At 38.6% G+C, this 27011-nt stretch overlaps 1 protein-coding gene across 7 annotated transcripts in view; it reads right to left on the bottom strand.

Annotated features, from left to right (window-relative positions):
* The window catches only part of ANKRD12 (ankyrin repeat domain 12), a 68132-nt gene that overhangs the window by 20756 nt on the left and 20365 nt on the right, over positions 1 to 27011 (bottom strand). For 3 of the 7 annotated variants that reach the window (XM_089517042.1, XM_089517044.1, XM_089517043.1), the window contains exons 2-7: positions 21040 to 21132; positions 20298 to 20434; positions 14850 to 14997; positions 7584 to 7652; positions 4887 to 5033; positions 2954 to 3154 (exon numbers count right to left, since the gene is read on the bottom strand). In XM_089517042.1, coding sequence (XP_089373168.1) covers positions 2954 to 3154; positions 4887 to 5033; positions 7584 to 7652; positions 14850 to 14997; positions 20298 to 20384 — 652 coding nt within the window. In that variant the 5' untranslated portion in view covers positions 20385 to 20434; positions 21040 to 21132. Of the gene's footprint in view, positions 1 to 2953; positions 3155 to 4886; positions 5034 to 7583; positions 7653 to 14849; positions 14998 to 16606; positions 16686 to 20297; positions 20435 to 21039; positions 21133 to 27011 lie in introns of those variants that run through there. The other 4 variants (XM_089517046.1, XM_089517047.1, XM_089517045.1 and 1 more) reach the window with 4 other exon arrangements.

The following is a 27011-nucleotide window of genomic DNA, read 5'->3' on the forward strand; positions in this document are numbered from 1 at the left end:
ATATTTTTAGCAGTATCTGGTCAGCATTTAATCAAAAGAATTTAAAACAAAAACCAAGCATTAAAGGCCCTGAAACCTTTACATTTTAAAAAATAAACTAGATTTAATTATAAAGCTTGAAATTTCTGTATATTTCACATATTTATTGTTTTGCAAAGACAAACATACCTTTTTAATTTTAATTGAACAAGAAATTACTTTGTGTGCCTGCGCACAGAGGCTATTCCTATGTATCAGGAATAAAATATAAATAAATAAAACTAAAAGGTGTAGTGTGAATTGGCAAGCCGACATTTTAATTATTGACTAAATGGCTTATACCAGGGCTGGCCCATCCCCACAAGCAGTATAAACAGCCACATGAGATGACATAATTCTAAGGATTATCGACTTAGCAGAAGCATTTCTACAAACATGATGTGTAGTACCAATTCTTCTCTCCCAGCTAAAGTTTGCTGAATCTCCTAAGAAGCCACTTTGGAGGTCTAGAGGGACCCCTTCAGAAAAATGTGTGATGAAGGAGGATGATAATTATTTGTAAGTTACACATAGCACTCCTATCAGGGAAAGGAACCTTTGGACTTCTGAATGGCACTGAACTATCTCACTTCTGCCCACACTGGCTGAGGCTGAAGGGAGGTGGAGTCCAACAACTTCTGAAAGGCCCAGGATCCTTATCACAGTATACACAGGTCTTTTTAAAACAAATAGTCAGTATAAACAACACATCAATTAGCTTATGTCTGAGCATATAAAAGCAATGTGAAACCTTCAGCAGGTATTTATTCTACAGATTGAACAGAAACTGTTATCACGTTATCACCACTCAAGAAGATGTTTATTATAGTGTTCTTCTGACTGGGCTTCTGAATTTTATTAAAAGTACGAATTTAACCAAACAACTTTCTCTACAACTATTGACAATAAAACTGAAGTAGCTCTTAAAAGTACAAACGACAACAAGTCAATCAAGACTGATTCAAGACACAATACTTTACAATAAGAGAATTGAAAGATATAGCTGTGTTAGTCTGTAGAATTGGTATGTACTGAGATCTTGTAGCACCTGTCTACAAAAGCTCATGCTGCCAACTGCTTTCTTTAGTTAGTCTCAAAGGTGCAACCTTCCCTTGATCCCCTGGACAAAATAATTATTGGCCAATAGCTCTTCTTCCCTTTTTGGGTAAGGTGATTGAGAGGGCAGTTGCAAACCTGCTCCAATCAGTCTTGGATGACACCAATTATCTTGATCTATTTCAAACTGGCTTCAGGTTGGGATACGGCGTGGAGACTGCCCTGGTCGCCTTGGTCGATGATCTCCGCCTGTGCATTGACAGGGGAAGTGTGGCCCTGTTGGTGCTCTTGGACATCTCAGCAGCCTTTGATACCATAGACCATGGTATCCTTCTGGAACGCCTGAGAGAGTTGGGAATTGCTGTCTCTGCTTTGCAGTGGCTACATTCCTACCTCTCGGGCAGATTCCAGATGGTGATGCTGGGGGACAGCTGCTCCTCTATGAGAGAGCTGACATCTGGTGTCCCTCAGGGCGCCATTCTGTCCTCCATGCTGTTTAACATTTACATGAAGCTGCTGGGTGAGATCATCCGGAGACATGGGGCGGGGTGTTGTCCGTACGCTGATGACACCCAAATTTATTTCTCTTTGTCTCAGACTGTTTCAGTGACCAAGGAGGGCATCTCCCCCCTGAATGACTGCCTGAAGTCGGTAATGGATTGCATGAGGGAAAATAGACTTAAGCAGAATCCAAATAAAACATAGGTACTCGTGATAGGTAACCCCAATCCGGGTATGGAGATAAGTTCTCCAGTTCTAGATGGGATCACATTTCCCCTGAAAGACTGCGTCCGCAGCTTGGGGGTGCTCCTGGATTCGTCGCTTCAACTGTCTTCTCAGATTGATGCGACAGCCAGGAATGCCTGTTATCGATTTCGGCTGATATGCCAGTTGCACCCCTACCTGGAGCAGCGGGACCTAGAAACCTATACATGCTCTAGTAACCTCTCGTCTTGATTTCTACAATGCACTTTACATGGGGCAACTTTTCTGCCATGTCCGGAAGCTCCAACTGCTACAAAACATGGCAGCATGCCTGGTTGCCGGAAAATCCAAGTTCGACCATATTACACCTATTTTAAAATCACTACATTGGCTGCCTATTAGCTTCCGGGCACAGTACAAGGTGTTGCTTATCACCTATAAAGCCCTACATGGCCTGGGTCCAGTCTACTTGAAGGAACGCCTCCTCCCATACAATCCTTCCCACACACTCCGATCCCTCGGGGAAAACCTCTTACAATCTAGAAAGACCAGACTGGCGGTGACCTCCTGGAGGTCTTTCTCTGCCACCGCTCCAAAAACTTGGAATGACCTGAAAGAAGAGATTCGCCAATTATCCTCATTCAAGGCTTTTAAAAAGGCAACAAAAACCTTTCTTTTCCGGCAGGCCTTCCCCAATTGATAATGCCCAGAACCAATTGAATCCCCCTCCTTTTATTATTTTTCTTATTTGTGGTTTATTTTTTAAATTTTGATGTATTGTTATGTACTTTTTAACCATCTTTTACTGTTTAATTTTATAGTTGGGAGGGAGGGTTGGGCCAGGGTCTTGTGGGGCTTGTTGTTTATATTGTTGTATATTGTATTAACTTTGCTATTACCCGCCTTGATACTCAAAGCGGAAGAGGCGGGATATAAATAAATATTTATTATTATTATAATATTATTATTACAAGATCTCTTTACAGTAAATTCTATTGAAATGTATTGGTGTTGCCAGCATCTATTTAGGATCCAGTTGGGCATTCACAGCATGCTTTAGTTCACATAGCAAGTTAATGTTATATTTGAAGCAGTTTGACACATGATAAAAAAGTCCAATTATTTAACTATAAAACACAATAGTATATAAAAAACCTCTACTTGTCAAACTTACCAGCAAAATCTTTCACATTCACATTTGCTCCTAGACTGATTAACTCTTTAACTTGTTTAATATCACCTCTAATGGCTGCTGTATGTAAGGGAGTTTCTCCTCGTTCATTTCTTTTGTTAACTTTGTCCTTTTGTCTTGAGGAAGAGCTTGGTGTTTTCTTTTGTGTTGGTGCTGTCTGTAAAGGATGGTTTAAATTGGGATCTACAAAATAAATGTGAAAAAAGTAGACGAAAAAATGTGAAAAAAGTAGATCTACAATCAAAATTCCTTAACTAAAGCCATCCTCTACCATCTCGTTTATTTATTTCTATAAACATATATAAATATAAATCCAGTGTAAGTGAGATATTTTTATACATCCTCTCATACTAGGGGAGGGACAGAGAGGTCTAGTATAATAAATTGTAATCAAAGCTGATTCCTAAAATTTCATGTTGCTCTAACAAACAAATAAAAACAAATGAACAAAATGCAGCAAAGACAGAGATGCAAAGCAAACAGAACATATTTGAGCAGTAGTAAATTATGACAGCAGACACCGGAGGGACCAGGATTAGAAAAGAGTGACTACACTCCCTCTATGAATGACTGCTTTTCACTCCATGGGCAACTACAACACTATAATTTAATTATAACTTATATAATTATAAGTTGGTATACCATCGTACTTTTGCAAAACCTTACCAGCACCTGATGCTGGCTGACAATACCTTTCTTACTCCAGTTCCTGAAATATGCATCTCCCACATCTACCCTGTTCAGCTCCATCTTTGTGACACCATTGAACTTGTCTTTCAATAAAATATAATTTTAATACTTCTTAATTTATCTAATTAAACCACCCTGAATCCCATTTTGGGAGAAAGGTGGGATATAAACCCAATAAACAAGTAAGTAATAAAAATTGGTTTTGAAAAATTAGTCTCTCAAGAGTTAACAAGTGTGGAGGAAAGAACAGTAAGCCCTGGGAAGAATATGAGCGGGAGGGAAACAAAGGCTTTACAAGAGCTGGCAGCAGCTAATTCTATCGTTATAAAACAAACAGATAAAAGAGGAGGGGTTGTGATACAAGATTGAACAAAGCTGAAGTTCTTCACCATATTATACACCATGAGATCATACTACTTACAAGATATGTAAAAACTATCCAACTGAACATATTTCTAAAATCATAAAAATTGTGATTGCACAAGAGAAGTCTCTAGGCTATATAACAGATAAAGGAAACTATTTTCTATTAAAAACAAATTCCAGGACATCATTGTTTTATGTTCTTTCTAAGATACCTAAAGGCACCCATGTAGATCTATAGTATCAGAATGTGGCTTAGTTTAAAACCAGTATCACAATTTGTTGATAATATCTGAAACCCTTTATACCCTCTGTTCCATCATATATCAGTGTTTCCACAGATTTCATAAACAAAAAAAAAATACATTTAAAGGTACAAGAAGGGCATATAATAGGTACTATGTGTGTTAAGTAAAAAAGAAAACCCATCTTTTAGGCAAGGTACCTAGATAACATATTTTATATTTGGAGAGGTGATGATGATGATTTCAAATATTTTCATAACAGAATCAGTTCCATCAGTAACAACATACAATTTGAGAATGAACAAAACAAAACAGAGGTTCAATGTTTAGATTTGAAGATTAAGAAAGAAGGAAGTCATCTAATCACCTCGTTATATATTTTAAAAAATCTACAGTAACTATCCTACAGCTATGAGGTGATCATCTCTCATATGGACAATTTTTAAAAATAAAACACAATAGTTCTCATGAAGAAGAATTTAAGGTGGAATCCATGATACTGTCAAAACATCTGAGGGCAAGAGGTTACCCACAACAACTAACGGTTTAAGAAAAACAGTGGCGACACACCAGTCAGAGCTTAGCAACAAAGAGCCCAAATTAATAATTAGTATTACCTGGACTGTTATCTCTAGCAGTCATCTGCATAAGAAGGGCCATCTGTTTGCGCTCTGATAGAGGGTAACCAAAAAGAATACTAACAGGTGCTGCTTTCTTACTTCCAGCTTCTTTTTTCATTTTTTTCTTCTCTGGGACTTCTTTCTCTGGAAATATCCATAGATTTATAAGAACAGCAAAATATTACCAATTGTATATAAAACACTGCTAATAAAACAGATCTACAGCTAGAAGAAACATCATTCAACATTCCTTAAAGTTTTAAATATAGTGTTCTTCGGGCAGAAAAAAAGTACATCAAGTCTTATCTTAAAAATATTTTGCTTACCAAAACAGAATCAGTGTGACATAATGGCAAGAGTACTGACCTCAATTGTGGGCCACTCAGGTTCAAATCCCCGATAAGCAATGAAACACACTGTGTGGCATCAACAAGCAAGCATCTTAGTCTAATCCAGAAACTGGCAGAGGTTATGACTGGTGGATCTACTTTGTTTTTCACTAGAACCAAGAGGTCCACCAGCCACAGGAAAGCACAGAACTCACACATGTGGACAGAATGAAGATTAAAGTACCTCAAAGCCCATGCTTAACTCAAGAATTGTCAGTACCAGAACTTGAGTAGATAAGGAGATCCTGTCACTCAAAAATCTATACCTGCCACCTCTTTTTGATTTCAATAGCTTTATATATTTATTTTTGTTGTTAAACATTGAAAGCTGGAAACCACTGCTAATTTACTGCAATTCACCAGTAGATCCAAACGTAACTTTGAACTCTCCTGGTCTAATCTATTTCAAAGGATTGTTATTACGTTAGGGTGCCACTGTAGAAACACACTAGAAGCATGAATAACATGACCTTTGCATCAGCTTTGAATCACCATTGAATTCCTACAATGTGAGATAGGGTGAGAGATGAGACAAGTGCTGAACTGTTTTCTATGCACCTTTCTTCATGAAATTATTATGGAATCTTAAAGACAAAAACGTATTTCCAAAATTTATGTGGATGTCTACTCAGAAGCAAGTCCTGCTAAATTTAGTGAGATGAAATGACACTGCTGTCTTAAGCTCAAGCCATACTCTTTCTGACCATCTTTCAGTGGGTGGTTTTCAAACTGCTCTTTTGGGAACAGGTGCAGTTGCTGGACAAAAGTGTGATCAGGAGAATTAATGGTGACGGGAAGCTATATTTCCACCAAAGACTGTAAGAGAAAGTGTGGTAAATGTGCCCCTATCAATGGTTCCCTTAGCTTTTTCTTGCATCTCTTTGATTTTCTTACTGCTGCAAAATTGCACAAGTTCTCTTCCATCTGTCTATAGCTTCAGGCCTTGATGGTCACACCATGAAGACTTCTCCCACCCCAAAGTAAAACTGTGTATGTAATTATGCATTTTTACTAAACAGGCAATTATTTTATAAAAACATTATGCTACAATCTTATTAAAAATTACTCTTTGAACAATTAAGTTCAGTAGGTGTTTTTCACATTTCTTACAATCTCATGTTGTCTGGGTTTTCCTATGTATCTCCCTTCAACCTTAATTGAGCAAAATAACTACCATTTTCTCCTGTTCTTTACGTAATTCTTCTTTAACAGGAAGTTATATTGAATATTTAGATGGCACAATTATAAACCTGTATTCTCAAATGTAAAATGTATTAAATTGAAGTCAGCAGAAAGCTGATGTGACAAGCTTTGATTAATTATTGCCCTTCACACACATATTTTTGCAGTTCCAGAAAAAGAAGATGCTCAGGTTTCTTTAGCATGATCTGTTGTTTGCAAGCTATTATCTTCTAAGAAAAAAATATCTTATTTATACATATAACTGCTGTTTTAGATGACTTTTAAATGCTCTGCATAATCCAAACTTGATGATTTAGATCTATTTTCCGACACTTGCTGATCACAGATCTTCCAGTTATAGGGGTTAGGATATGCAAGAGGGGGTCCCCTGCAAGGTGAGAAGGAGCTATGCAAGTTCTGTTCATGGAAAGACTTGCAGGCAGGAAGTCTTATTAGTGGTAGCAAGGGTAAGGCCTTGAAAGAGGGCATTCTGAAAGTGGGGCAGGCCACATTGAAGCCTCTACATTTTGTCATGAGGGGCCCAGACTGCTTCCAGGTTGAAGATGGTTGAGTTGTTCCCTACCCATTACTTCTAACTGGGAAATACAAGAATATGATCTAGCAAACTGAGCCACCACCCCCAACAGGGCAGGCACAAACTAGCAAGATTTGGGATGAAGTGGTAAATTCCCTTCATTCTCTTCTGCAACCCCATTTAGGACTGCTCCATTTGCTATTATGTAGCAAATAGTTAAATGGTATATAAATATAAAGAGTAAATAAACATATTACGCTTAACGTATACTATTTTTCTGTTTCACATTCTAATTACAGTCAGTGTGGAAGCCTTTTTTCCCTCTCTAAAGATATTAGTAGTTACAGCACAGTAACTGTTATCTTCAACCACACATGTGAACAGATGCCACTGGAAGGAACAGATTCTATTCCTGTACAGTTGCACTTTGGGTTCCCCAATGAATGATAATACACATTATGGTTTTATTACTGTGGAAGTTACTTAAAGGCAGTTCACTGATACAGAGAAAGAAACCAACTACTACTTGTTACAGCATGAAAAGAAATAAAATGCAACTATAGTAAGCACACCTGATAATCCATTTACCTGAATGTGTCCTGTAAGTAGATATTAATCTCTCCCCCAAGCTTTCATTTGTATGTCCTGGATCTGAATCTACAGAATAAAGAAGACATGGGAGAAAAGGGATGGAGGAGAGCAAGAGGAAGGAAGTGTGGCATACGAGAAAGAAATACTAACATAGGACTTTCTGGTTATTTTATCACATCTATGTGACAGTTTTAATTGCTTGTAGCAAAATCACAGAATAACAATTCCTAGTCATTAACAAAATAACTGTGATTTCAAGTAAAAATACAGCAGGGGAATTGTGGAAAACACACTTGAAAGTACAACCTCTTTTGCTTAGCTCTCTACCTCTAAATTTCTTTATATGAAAGTATCTTATTTTCACTACATTAATATAACATTAACAGGGGAAGGAGACTGACAAAAAAGAGGAGGTTGTTTCTCAGTAACTCTATGATTCTACCAGGACTTCCAATCTTCTAAACCACAAATGAACACACAACCTTAAAGTTCTAAGTGTACACAGGAATGCACAATTGTATTTACTCATATTTAGCATTACTTTTATAATTGGGCATGAGAGATTATAATTGGGTTGTTCAGATTTTTTTTCTTGTTTCATACATATAGTAAGAAATGCTCACACATGTATGGAATATTATTCCTTTTATGATGCATCATTTTTATTTATAAAAGGAATAATATTCCATACATATGTGAACACTCCTTATGATATGTATGAAGCAAGAAAAAAATCTCATAAGAATTGGACTCCCAATTATTTCAAAACAGAATGCTAGCTTTCAATTTAGATGCATCTCTTATAACCTGTTGATTTAACCTTAATTGCCTTAATAGAAGTACAATACTAATAAAACTCCCATCATTATATAGCCAAAAATCACAAAACAAGTATTAATTATTATTTTTATTTATATATTAAATTTCCATCCAAATATTTTGCATGTATCTGATAAGGTACACATTCAGGTTTCTTTAAGTCTGAATCACACATTACTTTAGATGCACAGTGTATAACCAAGCAATGCTTTCTTATTTAATAAGTATGCAGTGCACCAATCTGAATCAGACCAAACAAGCACAGGTACCTTCCATTCACCCTGGTGTGAGGAATTTTTTTTAAAGCAACAGCTGCAACGCAAAACCTCCACTGAAACCAATGGAGAATTTTAAAAAAGCTCCAGAGCAGCTTTGGGGAGGATACTGTGGGGGAAACCAGCTGTATAGGAAAGGCTCAAACCTCTGTGTGGTGGTCTAGTTCTAGACCAGGGGTAGGCAACCTGCGGCCTGCAGGCCGGATGCGGCCCGGCAAGGCCTTGGGACCGGCCCCAGCCTGGTCCTGCTGCCGATTGCCACCGGGGCCTTTGGAGGGCAATTGTCTATAGAAGCCTCAGAAACATGCATTTATATTAACATTTTTTAAAAAATCAGGAAATTTTTTCACGTGTCCTCCATTTTTTTAAAAAAAGTGTCTTCCATTTGAAAATTTTGTCCTACTTTTGTCCTGGTTTATTTATATATTTAATTTTTTTTTAAAAAAAATATTTAATTATTTTTTTTTGGCTTCGGCCCCCCAGTTGTCTGAGGGACAGCAACCCGGCCCCCGGCTCAAAAAGGTTGCCTACCCCTGTTCTAGACTGAAGTTCCTCCTTAATAAAAATGCTAATATTTAACAAAGCAAGCAGTGTATTCCCTAGGATACTAGTACTGACTCTGGCACACAAAAAAACACTTCTGCCATTCCAATGCAAACACAGAGCGTTTGACAGTTTGCAAACAACTTCAAAACCATAATACTAGGTTTAACAAACAACATATCATGCCAAACTAATTTAATTGCTTCTTTTAGAAACATAAGAGGAAACACATCCAATTCGTTGATATGTGTAGTCTAGGTCACCCACAAAACATTTTATTTTATGTATTGATATCCGAAACTAGTAGCAAAATACATAGTGGGCAGTACCAATATCCTGTGATTCCATTCCAAGAAGAAACTGGCACTGTAATTTACTCTGATATTTTTATTTCAGAGTCAAGTTTGCATAGGAAGCTGGGCTTTGCAATTCCCTTAGTACCAGACTAATTAGTTAGTAACACTAACTGTCCAAATTACTCTGAAAGCAACCTTTGACATATGCTTGACATATTAAAAGTACAGTTTTAAACTTTTTTGTTACAAACTGAGCTACAAGGTGAAAGGGCAAGGGTACCACTTTGCCATTTTATGAAAAGCTGGCAGAAAATAAAAGCAGATGAAGCCACCAACATGAATAAAACAGAGACAATTATTTTGTCTCCTCTAGCTTCTATAGTGTCAAGCAGTCACATTAAAAAAAGCAAAATTCTCATAAAAAGAAGTGAGAAAGCAAATCAAGAACAAGAATTGCAGTGATATAAGATGCACGTAGTCTTACATAAAGGCTTTTCAAAAGAACATATGAAAAGCCAATATATGAATACAGTTTGTATTAAATATTTTATTCTTCATTCTTAATAAGTATATTCTTTAACCCATATTTTCAGATTTTTTCTAGGGGGAAAAAGCTTCAGGGGAAAAAAGAGATCCCCCCACCCCCCGAATTTTCCCACTTTTTTCTGGAGGCTTTAATAGATCTCTACAACCACCACCACCACCATAATTTCTAAAAAACCTTTCTCTTGGGCAGGGCTGGCTCCATTCCTGATCTACTGAAGAAATGGAACCAATGAAACTATTGAAATAACACCTGGGCTGGCAACAGCCAAAGACAGTGGAGAAGAACTTTTGATAAATGTAACCAAAATATGAGCTAGAACAAGGTATTCTGTGGTAAACGTGATGGCAAAGAGGTCATACTTCACTAATGCATTCAGACCGAGTTGTCTGATACACCTACTCCAAGTGGTTAGAAACATATTTTAAAATTCTAGTCTATCTGTGGACCCTGTAGTGCCACTGACAAACTGCTGTGACTTGTCTGCTGTATACTTTGCTAAACAGAGTTACTTTTCCCAATTTAGGGTTCACAGTTTGAAGGTAACATTGAACATACTTTGGGCTCTAGTTTGTGCCACCTCCACTTCCACCTCCACCACTACCACCACCATCAAAATACAGTGGGCCCTCGATATCCATGAGGGATCCATTCCGGACCCACCCCCTCACCGCACGGATGCCAAAATTCGCAGATGCTCAAGTCCCACTGACCTCAATACAGCCACACCACCACTGGAGACAATGGCACTTTCACATCCCAGCCACCTGAAGCCTGCCTTGCCGGTCCCTTCCTTCCTTCTGGAAACCTGCTGGCTCCAGTGATACTCTCTCAGGCTCCCGGACTGTCCTCCCGGAGGAAGACCCCAAAGAGACTGGTGCCCGAGGAAGTGAAGGGAAGGGGTAGAGGAGGAGGAGGAGGAAGCCTCCCTGCCAGCCCATGAAGGAGCCACCGAGTGAGCAATGGGTGCCTCCTTCTTTCCTCCTCAGGACCTCATTCTTCCCTCCACCCAGGAGCGGCTAGGGAAGACAGGGAACTACGCTTCCTGGCATGTCTGGCGCTCTGCAGAACACACAGAACACGCAGCCCAGGAACCCTGGCAGGGAAGAAAGGAAGGAGGGAGCAAAGGAACCAGGTGGGGGTTGGGCAGGCAGTGGAGGAAGGAACTAGCCACCTTTCCAGCCGTACGAGGCCCATGGGGAAGGGCAGGGAAGGGAGCACCTTTCCTTTGTTTTGGTGGAGTGTCCCCTCTTCCCGCCACTTTCTCCTCCCCTCTGGCCATCTCTGCTGCCACCCTCCTTCCTCTGTCTTCCTCTTTTTCACAGCCATTTCCACCTCTGCCTTTTCTTCTTTCTCCTCCCCCCCCCCAATGGGCTTGCTGTCTGCTGATGTTGGAATCTGCAGATGGCAAGTCATGGATATGGAGGGCCTACTGTAACATAGCAAATTACAGCCCAAACTTAGAAAACTAAAAAAGAATGCACTGGAGACAAAAGAACCAGTCAAATATACTTTAAAACAGTATTATAAAATAATATTAATAGTAATAGTAGTAGTAGTAGTAGTAGTAGTAGTAGTAGCAGCAGCAGCAACAACAACTTGCTAAAGTAAAGCCACCTTTACTGTTCATTTAAAACTCTAGCAGCACAAGATCAAATTTCAGGTGTACTTATCATAATACTGCTGCTGACTTTGGCCTGAATTCTATTAGTTTCATCTAGAGTAATGCTGAATCAATGTGATTTACAAAGTGTTGATTCAACAACTGATCTGTGGGGTCTAATTGAGACTAACTAGTAAGATTCAGAAAACAATATGCTATAACTGAAAAGGTCCTCTTCTGAGCCCACAGCCATCATACAATGAATGGTCTGAGGAGCTGAAGAAGGGCTTTAGAGGAAAGAGATAACTTAGGAGGAATCAAATGGCTGGAAGAAATTGTGATGATTTTGTTCCAGGCTGTTTTAATTTTGAAGAATTGGACTGGCATCCTAAATTGATCTTGGAAGCAAACTAGTGGTTTGTGAAGCTGATAAAAGATACGATCCAATCTATAAACTCCAGTCAAAACTCTGGTGGGTCAATTCTGGACCATGGGAATCTTCTGAATTGTCTTCAAAGGCAGCCTCACATAGGGTACATTATGATAAACTTGAGGTGACAAGGTATAAATGAATGAGAAGCCAGACACCACCATCCCTTCTTCCCCAGGAAAGAGCATGGCTGACATACAAGACATTACTTAAAAGCACTTACTGTAGAAGTATTACTGGGCTCAGGAGTACCCAAACAGTGCAAGCCTTCTACTACAGTGGAAACAGATTGCCATCAAAAAGACTTTACAGACCTATTCCTTGGTAATCAGAATTTTGGCCTGCAGCAGATCACAGTTGTCTGAATCAAACTTCACTACCTCTCTCAGCCAATCCAAAATTCCTTCCAGATACCAAAAGGCCTGCCAGAACAAGGGCTTTCATACCAGTCCAGGTGCAAGTAAGACACAGAGCTTATTGGTAATATCCTAGTCCAAATCTCTGATGACTCCTTGCTGAAATATTACGTACATACAGCGCGCCCGCGCCATACACTGGAGCACCATACGTGGCCTTGAGCATACGCGCTCAAGCCACGGGGTGCGCAGGGCGGAAGGGGCGGCACGTCCCATTCAATTGAATGAGCGCGTGCGCCCGTTGCGCCCCACGTGCTCCTGCGCTGCCGTGCACGAGCCCCATTGTTTCCAATGGGGCTCGAGCATAGGCGGAATTTGCCTTACGCGGAGGACGGACTGTATTAAAAAAAAACCTTAGAGACAGGATGGTGCTTTGTATAATAATGACTATGAAGCATTATACCTGTTTCCCTGGAACTTGTTCTAGGCACTAGGATGAACACGAGCAACCTCAAAACAATGGGGCAGTATAGACCACCCCTTTCAGGGCAGTCTGTAGGCACCTGTTTTTGGTCTGCAGCACTGCCGTAGCAACCAAACTGCCCACCAATGCTGCGAACCAAAAAAGGAGCCGTCTAGAACGGCTCTTTTTGGGACATCGTAAGGGCTGCCCTTACAGCATCTCTTCCTCTGCATGATCTGTGGGCGCTGTGAAGCTCACATGTCATGCACACCCCCCCATGTGAGTGGGATGGTGCTGTAATGGTGCCGCCCACACGTAATAGGGCTCATGACCATGGAGTTGGTGTGTGGTCCCGAGTCCTACTATCGCTGCCAGGACGTCGTGTCCTGGCAGTATATACCAGGCCAATAATATCTAATTCCATTCCAGTTAGGTGGCCCACAATGATACTATGCTCTGTAGAACATGGAAGAGGTAACGAACAACAGGTATGCAATCTTTGGATGAGGACTGGAAGCTTATATGAAACTGACCTTGTGTGCTCTTGATATTTGCTGTTCTTGACTACTTAAAAATGTTAGTAAGTTACTGACAACTGGATGGAGAAACAGTGGATACTTCCTTGGTGCCTCTAAGGGATTGTTTGAATCTTTTCTGGAAAAGCTTTCATTTGATCCCAACAACCAGAATACCTGGTGGCCAGTCCCTAGTGTTGTTCTCAGGTGATGGTATTTATAGTGTTGTCTCAGTTCCAAGTCTTTCTGGATGCTAAATGTTTATAAACTTACCAAAGTACTTGCTTTCTGAGCTGGAGTTAAAACCATACTGGTTGTCCTTATAGACACCCTGTCGATGAAGGTGTTTTCAGGAGAGAAAACAAACATGGTAAATACCATGTTACTAATTCTCATGATTCTCTCAGCAGCTTCCACATATAGTACTTCCAGAACATGCTCTAGGCAGTGTTAAATATGCTATGGTGAGGTGATGGAATAATCATACAGATGAATCCTTTGAATGAAATTTCTTAATTGTGAATTATAATCTCACACAAAAGTGATTTGGAAGATCCATACTATTGTGTAGTACCATCTCATGTGAGCAGCTAGTCAGTCAACAAGGGATCAAATGCCTTTCAACAATGTTTTGTAAATATACGGAGGCTGTACTGAGTTCTACATATTTTATTAAGATACTGATCAAAGACACAGCAAAACAAAGTTCATAATAATATTTCAGCCAAAAAATTAGGCCATGAACTTAATAATCAAAGATGGTTCTTTAATAGCTCATGGGCAGGGAGTTGGTCAAAATCTAAAAAGCACTGACTTTTTTAAAAGTTCAGAATAAGTGGCATTGTTATTTGCATGATTTTAGTAGCGCAATGCAAATTCTTTCAGTAGTCAAAGAAATCTCTGAGCACGATTAAATCCCAATGACTACAGGTGAGAGGTTTAAGCTTGTGTGTAAGTTTCGTTTACATCAATGGAATACACAGGTGTTAATGATGTGTGTGAATTGTGCCCTTTGTATTCATATAGTAATTAATTTATGTTAAAATATCTGTCTGTAGTTTTTGCTCATTTGGTTCTCTTTTTCTGATCACAGATCATGTATGGGAATGATTACGAAATTTATTTAAGTGCTTAAATTATAAAAGCAGTGGCAGATGCCTCTACATAGGACACTGTGATCAGGTATTATATAGATTGACCATAAAGTCCATGTGAACCAGGAAGACTAGCTAAGAACTATAAAGCCTGAAATTGTTTAGTAGGTCCCTCACAATGTAAGACAATTTGCTTGCTCTATTTATGACTGATGAATGGCATATAAGCAAGCATTTCACTATTACTTTGCTTTTTTTGTGACAGATCACTATAACAAACTAGTCAAAGGTATGACAGAGAAAAATAAAATAAAAAGGGCTCTACCTGTGTCTGAATTTCGATCTTCATTTCTGGATGGGCTAACATTAAATTGAAGTTTACGTTTCATGGAAGACTTTTCTTTCATCTCCTTTCCCACATCACTCCTATCCACTTTTGCAGTTTTGCTGTAGGAGGCAATCTTGTCCTTGCTCTGATGTAAACAGAAAGTATACTATGTTATAAGTACAATGTTTACGTAAAACTACTAACAGTGATTTTTAAAAATAAAAATAAACATATTCTACAGAAAAACCTCAACTGTCAAATAGCAGAGTTTTTCCTCTAATCTGTTTCTCAGATTACAGTGATTTAGGATTACTAGGTTTTACAAGAGATCCCCTGTAAATATAGAGCACTGTAGTAATAGAATGCTAAAGAAGCTAGCATTCTCTGGTTTTTCCACACTTTAGGAAGAAAATAAAGCAAAGTAATTGACACTGTACAAAACTAACCTAGAGTAAGAGCAGAAATGTTGAAAGCCATAGAAAATCACATTTTTAATGAAAAAAATAAGACTAGGCACAAAAGAAGTCAAGTGCAGTCAGTACATATTTATATATTTTATTGAACTCAGAAGCAAAAATTAGGGGGAAGTAATGAATCAGTTCAAATAAGCATGGAGGTATTCTTCAGTTATACCAATCAGACACTCTAGAAAACTGTTTGCTTCTTTCCTGCCCTACATCTCAGTAGGTATAAAGTTAAAGCTTGCTTCACAATATAAATTACAAATGCACTTTCATGTAAAGACAATACTAGCTTTCTACACACACACACACACACACACACACACACAGAGAGAGAGAGTTAGAAATAAAGAAATACACTAGCTTGTTGGATAACGGTTTAGCTCTCACTCATTTCTCAAACTAGACAACCCACTATTTTAGCCAAGAAAGGGTTAACTGGGCAGATATTCTCAACTTAACCATCTATTTAAGAAATGGCCAAAACACTTCTTCCCATAATTGGTTTTTTCATCTCACTATTCCTATCATGCCCTGACCCTCCTACCCCATTCTACTTTAGTCTAGACTTTGGGAGAAAATGACTTGATAGGCTGGCATGTTATGTGGTGCTTAACCAGCAACATCCCTTCCAGTTTAGCAAGCTCTCTCTTGTTTAGTGTTGCAGGGTGGTTCTCTGGAGTACCTAAGTCCTGCAATTTTTTATAAGACTACTAACTCAGAAAAGGGCATCTGAAACATTATTTAAGAGCATAGAGGATATTGTTGTTTTCCTGGAAGGCTTTTGTACAAATTTCTTGGTAATCTCATATTGCTTCATTTGAAGCACCTGCCAGATGCAGAAGTACTTTGAATGTGACAGCTGTCCACTGAAGTAGTAGAAAGCCATCTTCTTCAAATTTGGGATGCTGGGACATCATGGATAGATGTACATCCAATCGCCAAAACAATTTAGCAGGGAAGGATACAGTGTTCCAAACATCTAAGATGTTTACCAAGTTGAAAATTGTAGAAATAGTATGTAGGGATTACAGCACAGATTAAATGTAATTTGCACTCTGTAAATTTTTTTAAAGCATAGTTTAGCTTATGAAAATCACTGCTATGAAATGAACAGTAGCAAAAGCCGTTAAAATGGTCACATTAAATAAAATAAGCACAGTTCTAAATTTGAACTGCACACACGATTTTAAACACAGAGGTTAAAACAAAACTGATTTTTAAAGTAAAACTGAGTAAGTTGCAACTCTATGAGGTAGTGATAGCAACAGATGTACAGAAAGTTCTACATACCTAGATCACCACAATTCCACTCAACACAGAAAACTAGATCTAAAGTTCACCCTGTTGAATGATGAAGGTCAAATACCTACTGGAACAGACGTATGATTGCCATGAATTCCCGAACTGCTCCCAAAAGAATGGTTCCACTATGTATGTTGAAACCTCTGAGCATATATGAAATACTACTCTAATCATGAATTGAATCCAAACTATTTGAGTCATGAATGGACATGAAAGAGCTTCAGTACCAGGCAGTGGTGTCACTAGGGTTAGTGTCACCCAGTGCAGTAACTCATGGTGTCACCCTCCCATAGAGAATCCTTAGTAAAGTTTTTGTATGAATGTTACTCATAAATTGTAATTGCCATATATCATGGAATGTAATAGTAATAGTTGTGATATAAACAACAACATCAAAGGTATATCTTTAAATTACAATATTATGCACACAGCATAAATATATTTACATGTATATAGTTTCATGTGGTTAAAGTGAAAATTTTATAAGATGTGACGTTTTTAAAGAAAAAAATTAAAATTGAAAATATTGTTAAAATCTGGGGCTTCTGCTTTCTCGTTCTACTGAGCCTCAGACCACTCACACCATCTTTTCAGCATTTTAAAGGGATGCATGCAAGCACAACAGCTTGTTTCTGCTAAAAGGCAGCTGTCTGGGGAGCTGCGATGTCACCTCACCTTAGGGTGTCACCTGGCATGGCCCCTGAACCCCCTAGTGATGCCTCTGATCCTAGGAAAATTGCATCCAACTTGTCACAAACCAATAGGCTCTTTTTTTTACCTTAGATGGAAGAAGTATATACCCACATATATACTGAGTCCAAAATGCTTATTGAATTGAAATTGAAATCATGTACAACAATTGGCAACCCAGCAGCCCCAGACTAGAAGGTTTCAACTAAACAGTAAAAGCCTACCACTAAACTCTGAGGCTGAAAATGAGAGGTTGATAGATGAGAGGTGAACTATCATTCTAGGTAGGCTGAAGGATCAGTCCACCTGTACTTTAACAAGACATGAGTAATGTACAGTGGGCCCAACTGCATCCATGCAGATTTGATTCCAGGGTGCCATGTGAATACAAAACCTCCCGGATGTTCAAGTCCCATATTATTAAACGGATGCTTCAAGGTGTTTGCATTTACATTATCACAATTTAATAACATGGGATGATTGATGCACACTTGGTGGAATTCACAGACCTGGAGGGCCCACAGTATCATATCATGTACACATATACTTCAGTGACAGTTACAACAATGCAGTACAACTACACAAGTGGGACCCACAATACAATGTTGCAGTATTTACGCAACACCTATCTACAGAGTGCACTTGTTCAGCGGTTCAACTACTCTTAGAAAGGATCTGTTTTAAGCTTCACCCAAGGTGGAGGCAAGAAGGGAATAGGGCTTTGTTCTTGAGATTTCCTCCACTGTGTTATGTGGTTCTCATTTGGGGCTGGTCCCACTTTCAAAGATGATCACTTTAGTGGCACAGAAAATTTCTGGAAATAAAAAATATGTTATGGTTCTGACACCATGTTATGGTTCTCTGGGTTCCCCTTCATTCCTGCTGAGCTGGATCGGTCCTATTGAGGACCACAGTGATAAATTATCCTCTCCCCTCCCCAGCAACACAGAAACTTTCCCTTGCCAATTTAGGAAAGAACTAGCCAAGTTAAAGGAGTTAAAGTGAAAAGGAGTAGCAATAGCAGCTGCTGCAACCACCAGATCATCCTCCCTATCCCTTTGTTCTCCTTCCCCTCTTCCCTGCCAGCAGCTGCAGTGCCAGCTTCTCAGTTCTACCAGGATCCTTCAGCACATCCCATATAAAAGAAGGGGTGCTGAGGCTTCTGGCAGTAATAAGAGGAAAGAAGAAAGATTCTGGTAAAACCAGGAGTTTGGCTCTGGGGCTGCTGGCAGGGAAGCAGGGAAGGCCTGTTTAGTCCCCATCTGATACCACATCTTGGAGATGGGTCAGAAGATGACAAAAATCCTATTAGGGCCAAAGGAATTTTACCTATGGGGTTAAAGAACCCTTCTCTATGTTATATTGTTGTGAGAAATGGGAGTCCCTCCATTTATCTGGTGGTTGCAGAGGCTGCAACTGCTACTTCTGTCTATAAATACAGGAGACTGGCACTGGGGGTTTTGGCCAGAGAAGAGGTAGGGTGAGGGAACGGTCAGCCACCAGTGGCTGTGTATTTGGGGAAGAGCATAGATATGCAAGGTTTTTCCAATTTTCGGGGGGGGGGGATCTCCTAACCTCTGTGAAAGTGAAGGGCTGACTGGACTTGTTTTAGTAGTATAACCAGAAAATAGGTTGTTCCAACAATTAATTTTTTAGTGCTGCAGCACCACAACTTTTAGTGAGTTGAGAACAGAATTTTTAAAAACTACAATGCCATAAATCATAACTAGCTATACTATCTGGCAGCGAACTCCACTATGGCAGGACACTTTAATATTTACTCAGACATAAGTCCTGAATAAGATTACCAATAATAGATGTGTATAATATTGCTCTATCAATGCATTTCATCGCTTCCTGTTTTCAGTGCAGATAGCAATTAGTGATGAACAGTGCTTTGGTGAGCCAGTCTGATGAGAGCAGATTAAACTGTCTCTCCACAGAAATCAAGAACTATTTTCTTTGCATTATCTTTTAATCCTATTTCTTTTATATTACAATCATGATGTTTTGCTATGGGGAAAAAATGATTGAGGGAAAACAATCTAACTCCTGCTTAGGTTCCTATTCCTTTTGTAGCTGCCTCACCTTCCTTAATTTGAAGGCTAGCCCTTTGATAAGTCAATGAAAAGCAAAGGACAGCAAGTACAGCTAAAAGCCTTATCACAAGCAGAAATGAAGCCAGAGTGTAGTGGTTTTCTCTAGGCCTTGCTGCAAAAAGTTGTAGTGCTTCAATTCTCTTCCTGCAGGAGAGAGCTATAAAAGCACATCTTCTTTCTAACTGGAAAAATCTGTTTGACAAAAGACACACTTTTACAACTGTCTCCTGAACTGAAGCATGTGGTAAGACACAGAGAAAGCCACTACTCTGTGATAAGGCTCTAAAAAGCAGCTGCAAAGCAGCCTTCTTCAAAATCAACTTGTCAATACTTGTTTACTAAGTTCTAAGTTGACTAACTTCCTTGATACCTTTATCTTTCGATAATATCAAAATATAGTTAAATATAAGTGAAACTGATTACATCTATTAATGCCTATTTTACCAGTTAACATCTCTCATTAAAATCTTATTGAAAGAATGAAGTAAATATCATGTCATGTAATGCAATGAATTTTACTGAAAAGAATACACCATCTACAAAGAATCCATCTAAATTTCAGAAAATACAATTTAATGCAGCTCAAATCTAGTCTTCATCAACATCAAACCCTTTCAAACAGATAATCTGAACAGCTATTAGACATAAAGTGATGAAATGCTGTAAGACGTAGTATTTCCATCAGTTTATAAGGACTCAAAACACTGGACAGAAGCTCATTAGACCAGGAGAATAATTATTTTAGCAAATTCCTCCTACAGTTCTGTTTGGGACCACAATATACTATATTTTCATACACTATATAATCTTTTTTCAGGCAGGCATGTCACATGATTCCATGAATTAGCCTAGCTACACTATAAATATCTTCATCACATTTCTCTTTATACCTTTCTTCCAGTTGGTTTCTCCACCATGGTGCTATCGCTGTCAGAATTTTGAATCTGAACTACTTTTGCTGACCCAAATCTGGGCATTTTATAGTTGTTCACTATCTTTATCTTGCATCAGTGTGCTCATTATGGATCTGCCAAGAAAGAAACAAAAAGAAACAAAAGTAACTATCTGCATACAAGACGTGAACAAACTACATGTCTTAACATAAATACAGTAGAAGGTGATTGTTGAATTTATTTAGATTCATCAGCACCATTAAACTATATCAGATTTTTCACAAATATTTAAAAATTAAAGTGTTTCAGGGTATCGACAAATAAAACTAGAATGCACAGATAATTGTGATACCACAATTCATATTATTAGATAACACCGGGAAGAGAAAAATCCATGGGGAGGGGGAGAATATTTTCATTTAATCAACACAGCAGGGGGGTAAGGAAAAGGGAGAAGAGGAGAGGAGAAAATCTTGTCTTTCTCAGTAGGCCTAAACAAAAACAAACTTTTGAGCCTTGGGTGTTTCCCCTCCTTAACAATCATTGCCATCTTGACCATATTTTGATGTTGCTCAGCCACATATGTCCCATTTTAAATCTGAAATGCTGAAGTTTATCTTATATGTGTCTTCTCAGGAAAAAAAAAAAAAGGCTTCCTGAGTTCAATGGAAGTAACTCCCAGATTAAAGCAAAATACAAGCCTTATCAGTGAGGAAAACAAGAAAAAAATAAACATTACCTAAACTGAAATCACAGTAGTTAGTTCCAGGCTGCCAGCACTATCCAAACGTGACGTGCACTTATTTTTAGCTGTTATGAAATATCCAGAGACCTAAAAAAATAATAATATAAATACTAAGACAAATGAGACAATAAATGTAGTCGGCCCTTCTTATACACAGATTTTTTATACACAGATTCAAGCATCCATGGTTTGAAAATGTTTTTTAAAAAGTATAAATTTCCAATATCAAACCTTGATTTTCCATTTTTTAAGGGACACCATTTTGTTATGTCATTATATTTAATGGGACTTAAGCATCCATGGATTTTGTTATCCATGGGGGATTTTGGAACCAAATTCCAGCGTATAACAAGGGCTTACTGTTATCGTGTTTTTTCTTAGAACAGAAATACAATAGGTGGCTTAAAATACATGTTGAACTGCATAGCAATATTAACATGATGGAATTTTCTTTCCATCCTCACTCCATACCCATTGAAACTGCCTGAAAGCTAGTTCTGAAGGGTTCCACAAGCCACTGGAGAACATGCATTTATAAACTAGCTCTTAATGCGCTAGGCAGAAGTATTGACTATGCACATGAACAAGCCTTATTCCAATATGACAGAACCATTTAATATCCCTGAGGCAATAGGATCATATTAGTATAACATCTTTGTGGTCCCATGTACTCAAAAGACCAAACGAGAAAGCAAATAAGTAAGTAAGTAATACGTTTCGGACCCTCCCGTATAAGGCAAATTCCGCATATGATTGAGCCTCATTGAAAATAATGGGGCTTGTGCACATAGTGCAGTGCGCTACGGATACGTGCATCATTTCCTGTTTGTCACGCAGCTTTCAGCATAATCTGAAAGCTGCATATGGTGTGGGTGCACTGTAGAAAAAAGAGGTGAATAGCAACATTAACAAATTGTCTCATCACATTCTTGGCAGCTTCACCACTGCTCATCTTCAATCACTGACCCCATATTATGCAAGCACAGAAGGCATAAATCAAGCAGGCTGCATGCAGTGACAGAAACCTGTTATTTCCCCTTTCCCAAGGAACACACACAAAGACTGAATAGCATCTTTCCCAGTGTAGAATATCATCATGCTACAAAAAGATGATGGGTGCCACAATGTTCTATTTTATCCCAGTGCAAAGTACATAAAAATCCATTAAAACTATTTTGTAAAAGACTTAAAATATATTTTTGAAAATCAGCTATAGTTAGCATCTTTCAACAAAATAACCTTTTTTAAATTTAATCTAAATATGTTTTGAAACAGACGTTATGATTACTTTATGAAAATCTGGTTATTTCTGTAATGAGAAGACAATATAAACCATCAAACAACATAACAGCTAATTATATTACAAGCTGATAATGTCAAGCCACCACCAGGGGCCATCCACTAACACTGTCTGTCAGGGTGACACCTACTTTTATTCTATGCCTAGGAACAAACTAAGATATTTGCAAATGTCCCAGCCTCACTACTCTAATTATACTTGCTAGAAACCAATTTGTATGAGTAGTAGTATTAAGAAGAATAAATTTACATTTTGATTAAGAAGCCCTTGTTGTTTGAAATAATGAATTTAAATTGTCTTTATCTAAATCAATCTACCATATATACTCGTCTATAAGTTGAAAAATTTATGTCCGAAAATTGATCCCAAAATCCCAGGTTGACTTATTTATGGGTCTGTACAGTAATGCGATAGCAGCTCTTTCAGATTTCCCATGCAGTCAGGAGTGCAGTTTCTTTCTCTCTTGAAACAGTCCTGGGTGACTGATTGCCATTAAACAAACAGTCCCTCTTCCATCCGCACTGCTGCTGAAACCAAGGCTGTAACGCTGAAGCAAAAATACTCAATTAGAGTCCCTGTTGCTGCATGTACACATACATACACTGAAGTTTTACTTGAAGCCTCCAAGTCTTATCCTCGACTTATCCATGGGCCATGGCAAAATCCATTATTTTGGCCTCCAAACCTGCCATCAAGTTATACATGAGGTCAACCTATAGTTTATATACAGTATTCATATCAAATTTTTCATTAATTTGATATGACTTGAAAATAGTATAATATAGATATAAATTTAAAAAAGGAAACATTGATTTGTCATTTTATGTAAGAGGCACCATTTCTAGCCATTGCATTTAATGGGAATTGAGCATCTGCTGATTTTGGTATCCACAAAGAGGGGGGGGGTGTCTTGGAAACAAACCCCAGCAGATACCAAGAGCCCACTGTACTTTCCAATTCTACTATTTCTCTTTCCAACCTTCCTTTGTAGTTGTTTTGATCAGGGACTGCTGTTCTGAGATCTGAGATGGAATGCTTCTTTCTTTCACTTAGTCTCAAACGTGTTATTGGATTGGTCTGCATACAAAAGTGGTATGTGTACATTTTTCAAACTACACTCTTTTTTGCATGTACTTTTCAAATGTCCTAAACATGTTCTACTCTATATTTAGGTTCAGGAAGTACAAATTCATCCTGAAATATAATCTGAACAAATTTCTCACCAATCCTTGCATGTATCAAAAGCAGCTGAGATCTTGCTGCCATCTATAGGAAGGAATGGAGACTGTAAATAACCCCTGTTGCTTACTGTACCAATAACAATACACAAATCTGCCAGAAACACTGAACTTTCTTCCTGTGGCACACTGCCAAGATCAATGTTGCTCTTTGGGTTTAGTGCCCCAATAGTAATTAGGGACAAACAACAACATGGATACTTGGAACATATAACACAGAAACATCATAAATTTTATGTTAAATACATCTGGAGATTTATTGGTACTTTTTATGCAAGTAAAAGTTTCAGCAATTTTAAAGCCATATCTGCCCTGAAAAATGGCAGGGGCACATGGAGCTAGATAAAATAGTTCTGAGAGTTACATTTGTTCATGGTATCATGTGATACCAATCCGTTATCTTTGGTGTAAGTCATCACTGCCATACAAGACTAGTGTGCTTTTGATATTTCTGTGGTGGTGGCATTAGCACAATAAACTAGATGTAAATAAATATGCATGAAAGTGACATTTTGTTATCTTAGGGATGAAAAAGACCGCTCGAAATGGGCTGCTGGACACCACTCCTTTGAACACTGGGTTGGGGCCATGGCAACTGCAAGCCGCGATCCCATACCAGGCTTTTGGCCAGTACAAAAAGAAGCATCAAACTGCTGTTCTTTTTTGAGCTGGCAAAAAGCCAGCTTTTCTGCCACCATGAAGGCTTTGCAACACTCCTGCAGTGTGCCGTTGAATGCTGGAAAGCCACCACCCATGTGGTCAGTGTGACACTGGCTTTGGGGCATCATTGGAGCATGCGGCATCTGAATGCTGCGCTCAGACACTGCCCTAAAGCTGGCTCAAAGAGGCGGTCTGTTTTGCCCACTAGTTGCTCAAACATCTAGTTCTTCCCCTTCATTCTTAAAATGGCTGTTCCAGAATAGATATCATTGACATCTAGTATGCGCCATGATATACTGATACTGGGGAGGAACAGCTTTTTAAAACATTCAGTTTACATTATCTAGAATCCTAGGTTTCTAGATGAGGCCTTGCAACACTACTGATAAACACAGAGCACTCGATGAAATCATTTATATAAAGAAATAGCATATATTTTCTACTAATGATTTCATTTCAACTTTATTTAAAAACTGTTTTTCTATGTAGTTTGATTATTTATCACTTAAATATACCTTTCTGGATGCAATTTTTTAATTAGGCAAAACACTAAGAACAAATAGGCAATTTGTCTAATTAAGACCAAGTGTATCACTTTCTCTGGACTCTTATGAATAATTCTGTGGTCTCCTTAACTTTCAATGTAAAAATACAGTTAGGTCATGTCTGGCATTTAAAAACACCAGGAATACTACACAATGTGAAAAAGCAAGGATAGGAACAAATATTACCTCTAACTTTGCTTCAGAATCACATCGTGAAACAAAGCCAAATCAAAATGCCTGCAGTGATTCCTGCTCTTCATTCTGACATGAAAGATTAAAAATGATGCCGAGTTACCAAGTGGACCTCTTCTAACACCAGTGATGTCAGTGTTAAGATAAATGAGTAGGGAAAGCCATCAATGTTAAGCCCCCTAAATTCACAGCCTTTGAACTGGGAAAGAAAAGGAAAGAGAACCCAGCACTGATTTCACTTGTTAATAATATCTGTTGGCTAACATCTTCCATAAACAAAATAGTACTTTCTTCACTAAAAGAATTCTGTTTGCTTCTATTGTACTCCACATGAATATGTGTAAGTAAAGCAAGTATTATAAAGACACCATACAACTCCAGTGTGTTTACATCCAAAAGAAATTTAATTTAAAAGAGCTCTGCCTTGAGCTTCTTACAGCACAGAAGTAGAATGCAGTCAGGATCTAATGCTAGACTTCTGCTGGCATCACAACAGAATATAGAAGCAAGATGATTCTTTCCCATTGTACTTTTCTGTACCTCTCCAAAATCTCCTCTAAAGATAGTTTTGTGTGGTTTTTTTGGGCTATGTGGCAGCGTTCTGGAAGAATTGATTCCTGACGTTTTGCCTGTATCTGTGGCTGGCATCTTCAGAGGGTGGTGGCATGGAAGTGTGTGGGATATATATACTTGACCCTTGGTTGGGAGGAAGTAATTTATATGTTGATCTGCTTGTTGATCTGTTGTTGAATGGCAAGGCCTCAGGGTGGGAGGAAATGTGTGGTGGATATGTGTCTATTTAACTAGCAATCCTCCCACCCTGAGGCCTTGCCATTCAGCTTTCAAATCTCTTCCAAAGTCTAGGGGTTGCTGAAGAAAAAGTCCTCTGGGTGACAGTTGCCAACCTAGTCCTGACTGACTAGAGCATATGTCCCACAGAGGACTTGAGTGCCCAGGACAAATTATATGGAGGAAGGTGATCCTGCATGTAACCTGGACATAAACCATGCAGAGCTTTAATGGAAATAACCAACACTTTCTACCTTGCCCAGAAACTAACTGTCAGTCAGGAGAATATCGCTGTACTATGATCACTCCTAGATGGACCAGTAACCAATCTAGCTGCCATGATTTGAACTAATTGAAATTTCTGAACTTGGTACAGATGTAGCTCAATGTACAATGCATGCAGAAGTCCAGCCTTTGGGATACCAGCATGTGCACTACCATTTTTAGGTCCTCCAGCTCTAGCAACTCCTGGGCACTGCATTTATCTGAGCTGTCATTTTGAGTGTTGGATCCAGAAGCACTCCCAGGCTGTAAGCACAGTCTTTTCAGGGAGAGTGTAACCCCATTGAAGGCCCATTACCTCCTCCAGGCATTCATTCAGGGGAGACACACTACCCTTAGCTGTAGCTGTTTTTAAAGGCATGGAGAAATATATTTGAGTGTTATCAGAATACTGATAGCATCTCACCCATTGCTTCTGGATGAGCTCTCCCAGCACTTTCATGTAGATATTGAAAAGTACTGGGGATAGAATGGCATCTTGTGAATTGGCATTCATTTCACATGAATGGCATTTGTGGGAAATCAAACAACCAGATCAAATAAACTTTGCATAAAAGAGCCCTGGTGGCACAGTGGTTAAATGCATGTACTCCAGCCACTCACTCACAAACCACAAAGTTGTGAATTCAATCCTAGCAGGGGCAAGGATTGAACCTTGCATCCTTCTGAGGTCGCTAAAATTAGTACCCAGCTTGTTGGGGGCCATTAGCTTACAGCTGTAAACCATTTAGACACTGCTTAGCGCGGTATGAAGTGGTATATAAATGAAGCTGCTATTGCTGCTAAACAAAACCATTTGTAACCTTTCAGAGAGACCAATTGAATTAATCTTCTTAAATGCATCCAGAGTTGTTTGTTACTTTCTTTTACCGTCCTCTATTCTTATCATTTTCATTATTATATCCAGACTTCTTGATCTACAATTTTCAATATGCTTGGAATATCTGGTGAAGCAAGCTT

Source organism: Sceloporus occidentalis, unplaced genomic scaffold (genome assembly GCF_023333645.1).
Source record: "Sceloporus occidentalis isolate IW3139 unplaced genomic scaffold, rSceOcc1.0.p SCAF_3, whole genome shotgun sequence".
Lineage (NCBI taxonomy): Eukaryota > Metazoa > Chordata > Lepidosauria > Squamata > Phrynosomatidae > Sceloporus > Sceloporus occidentalis.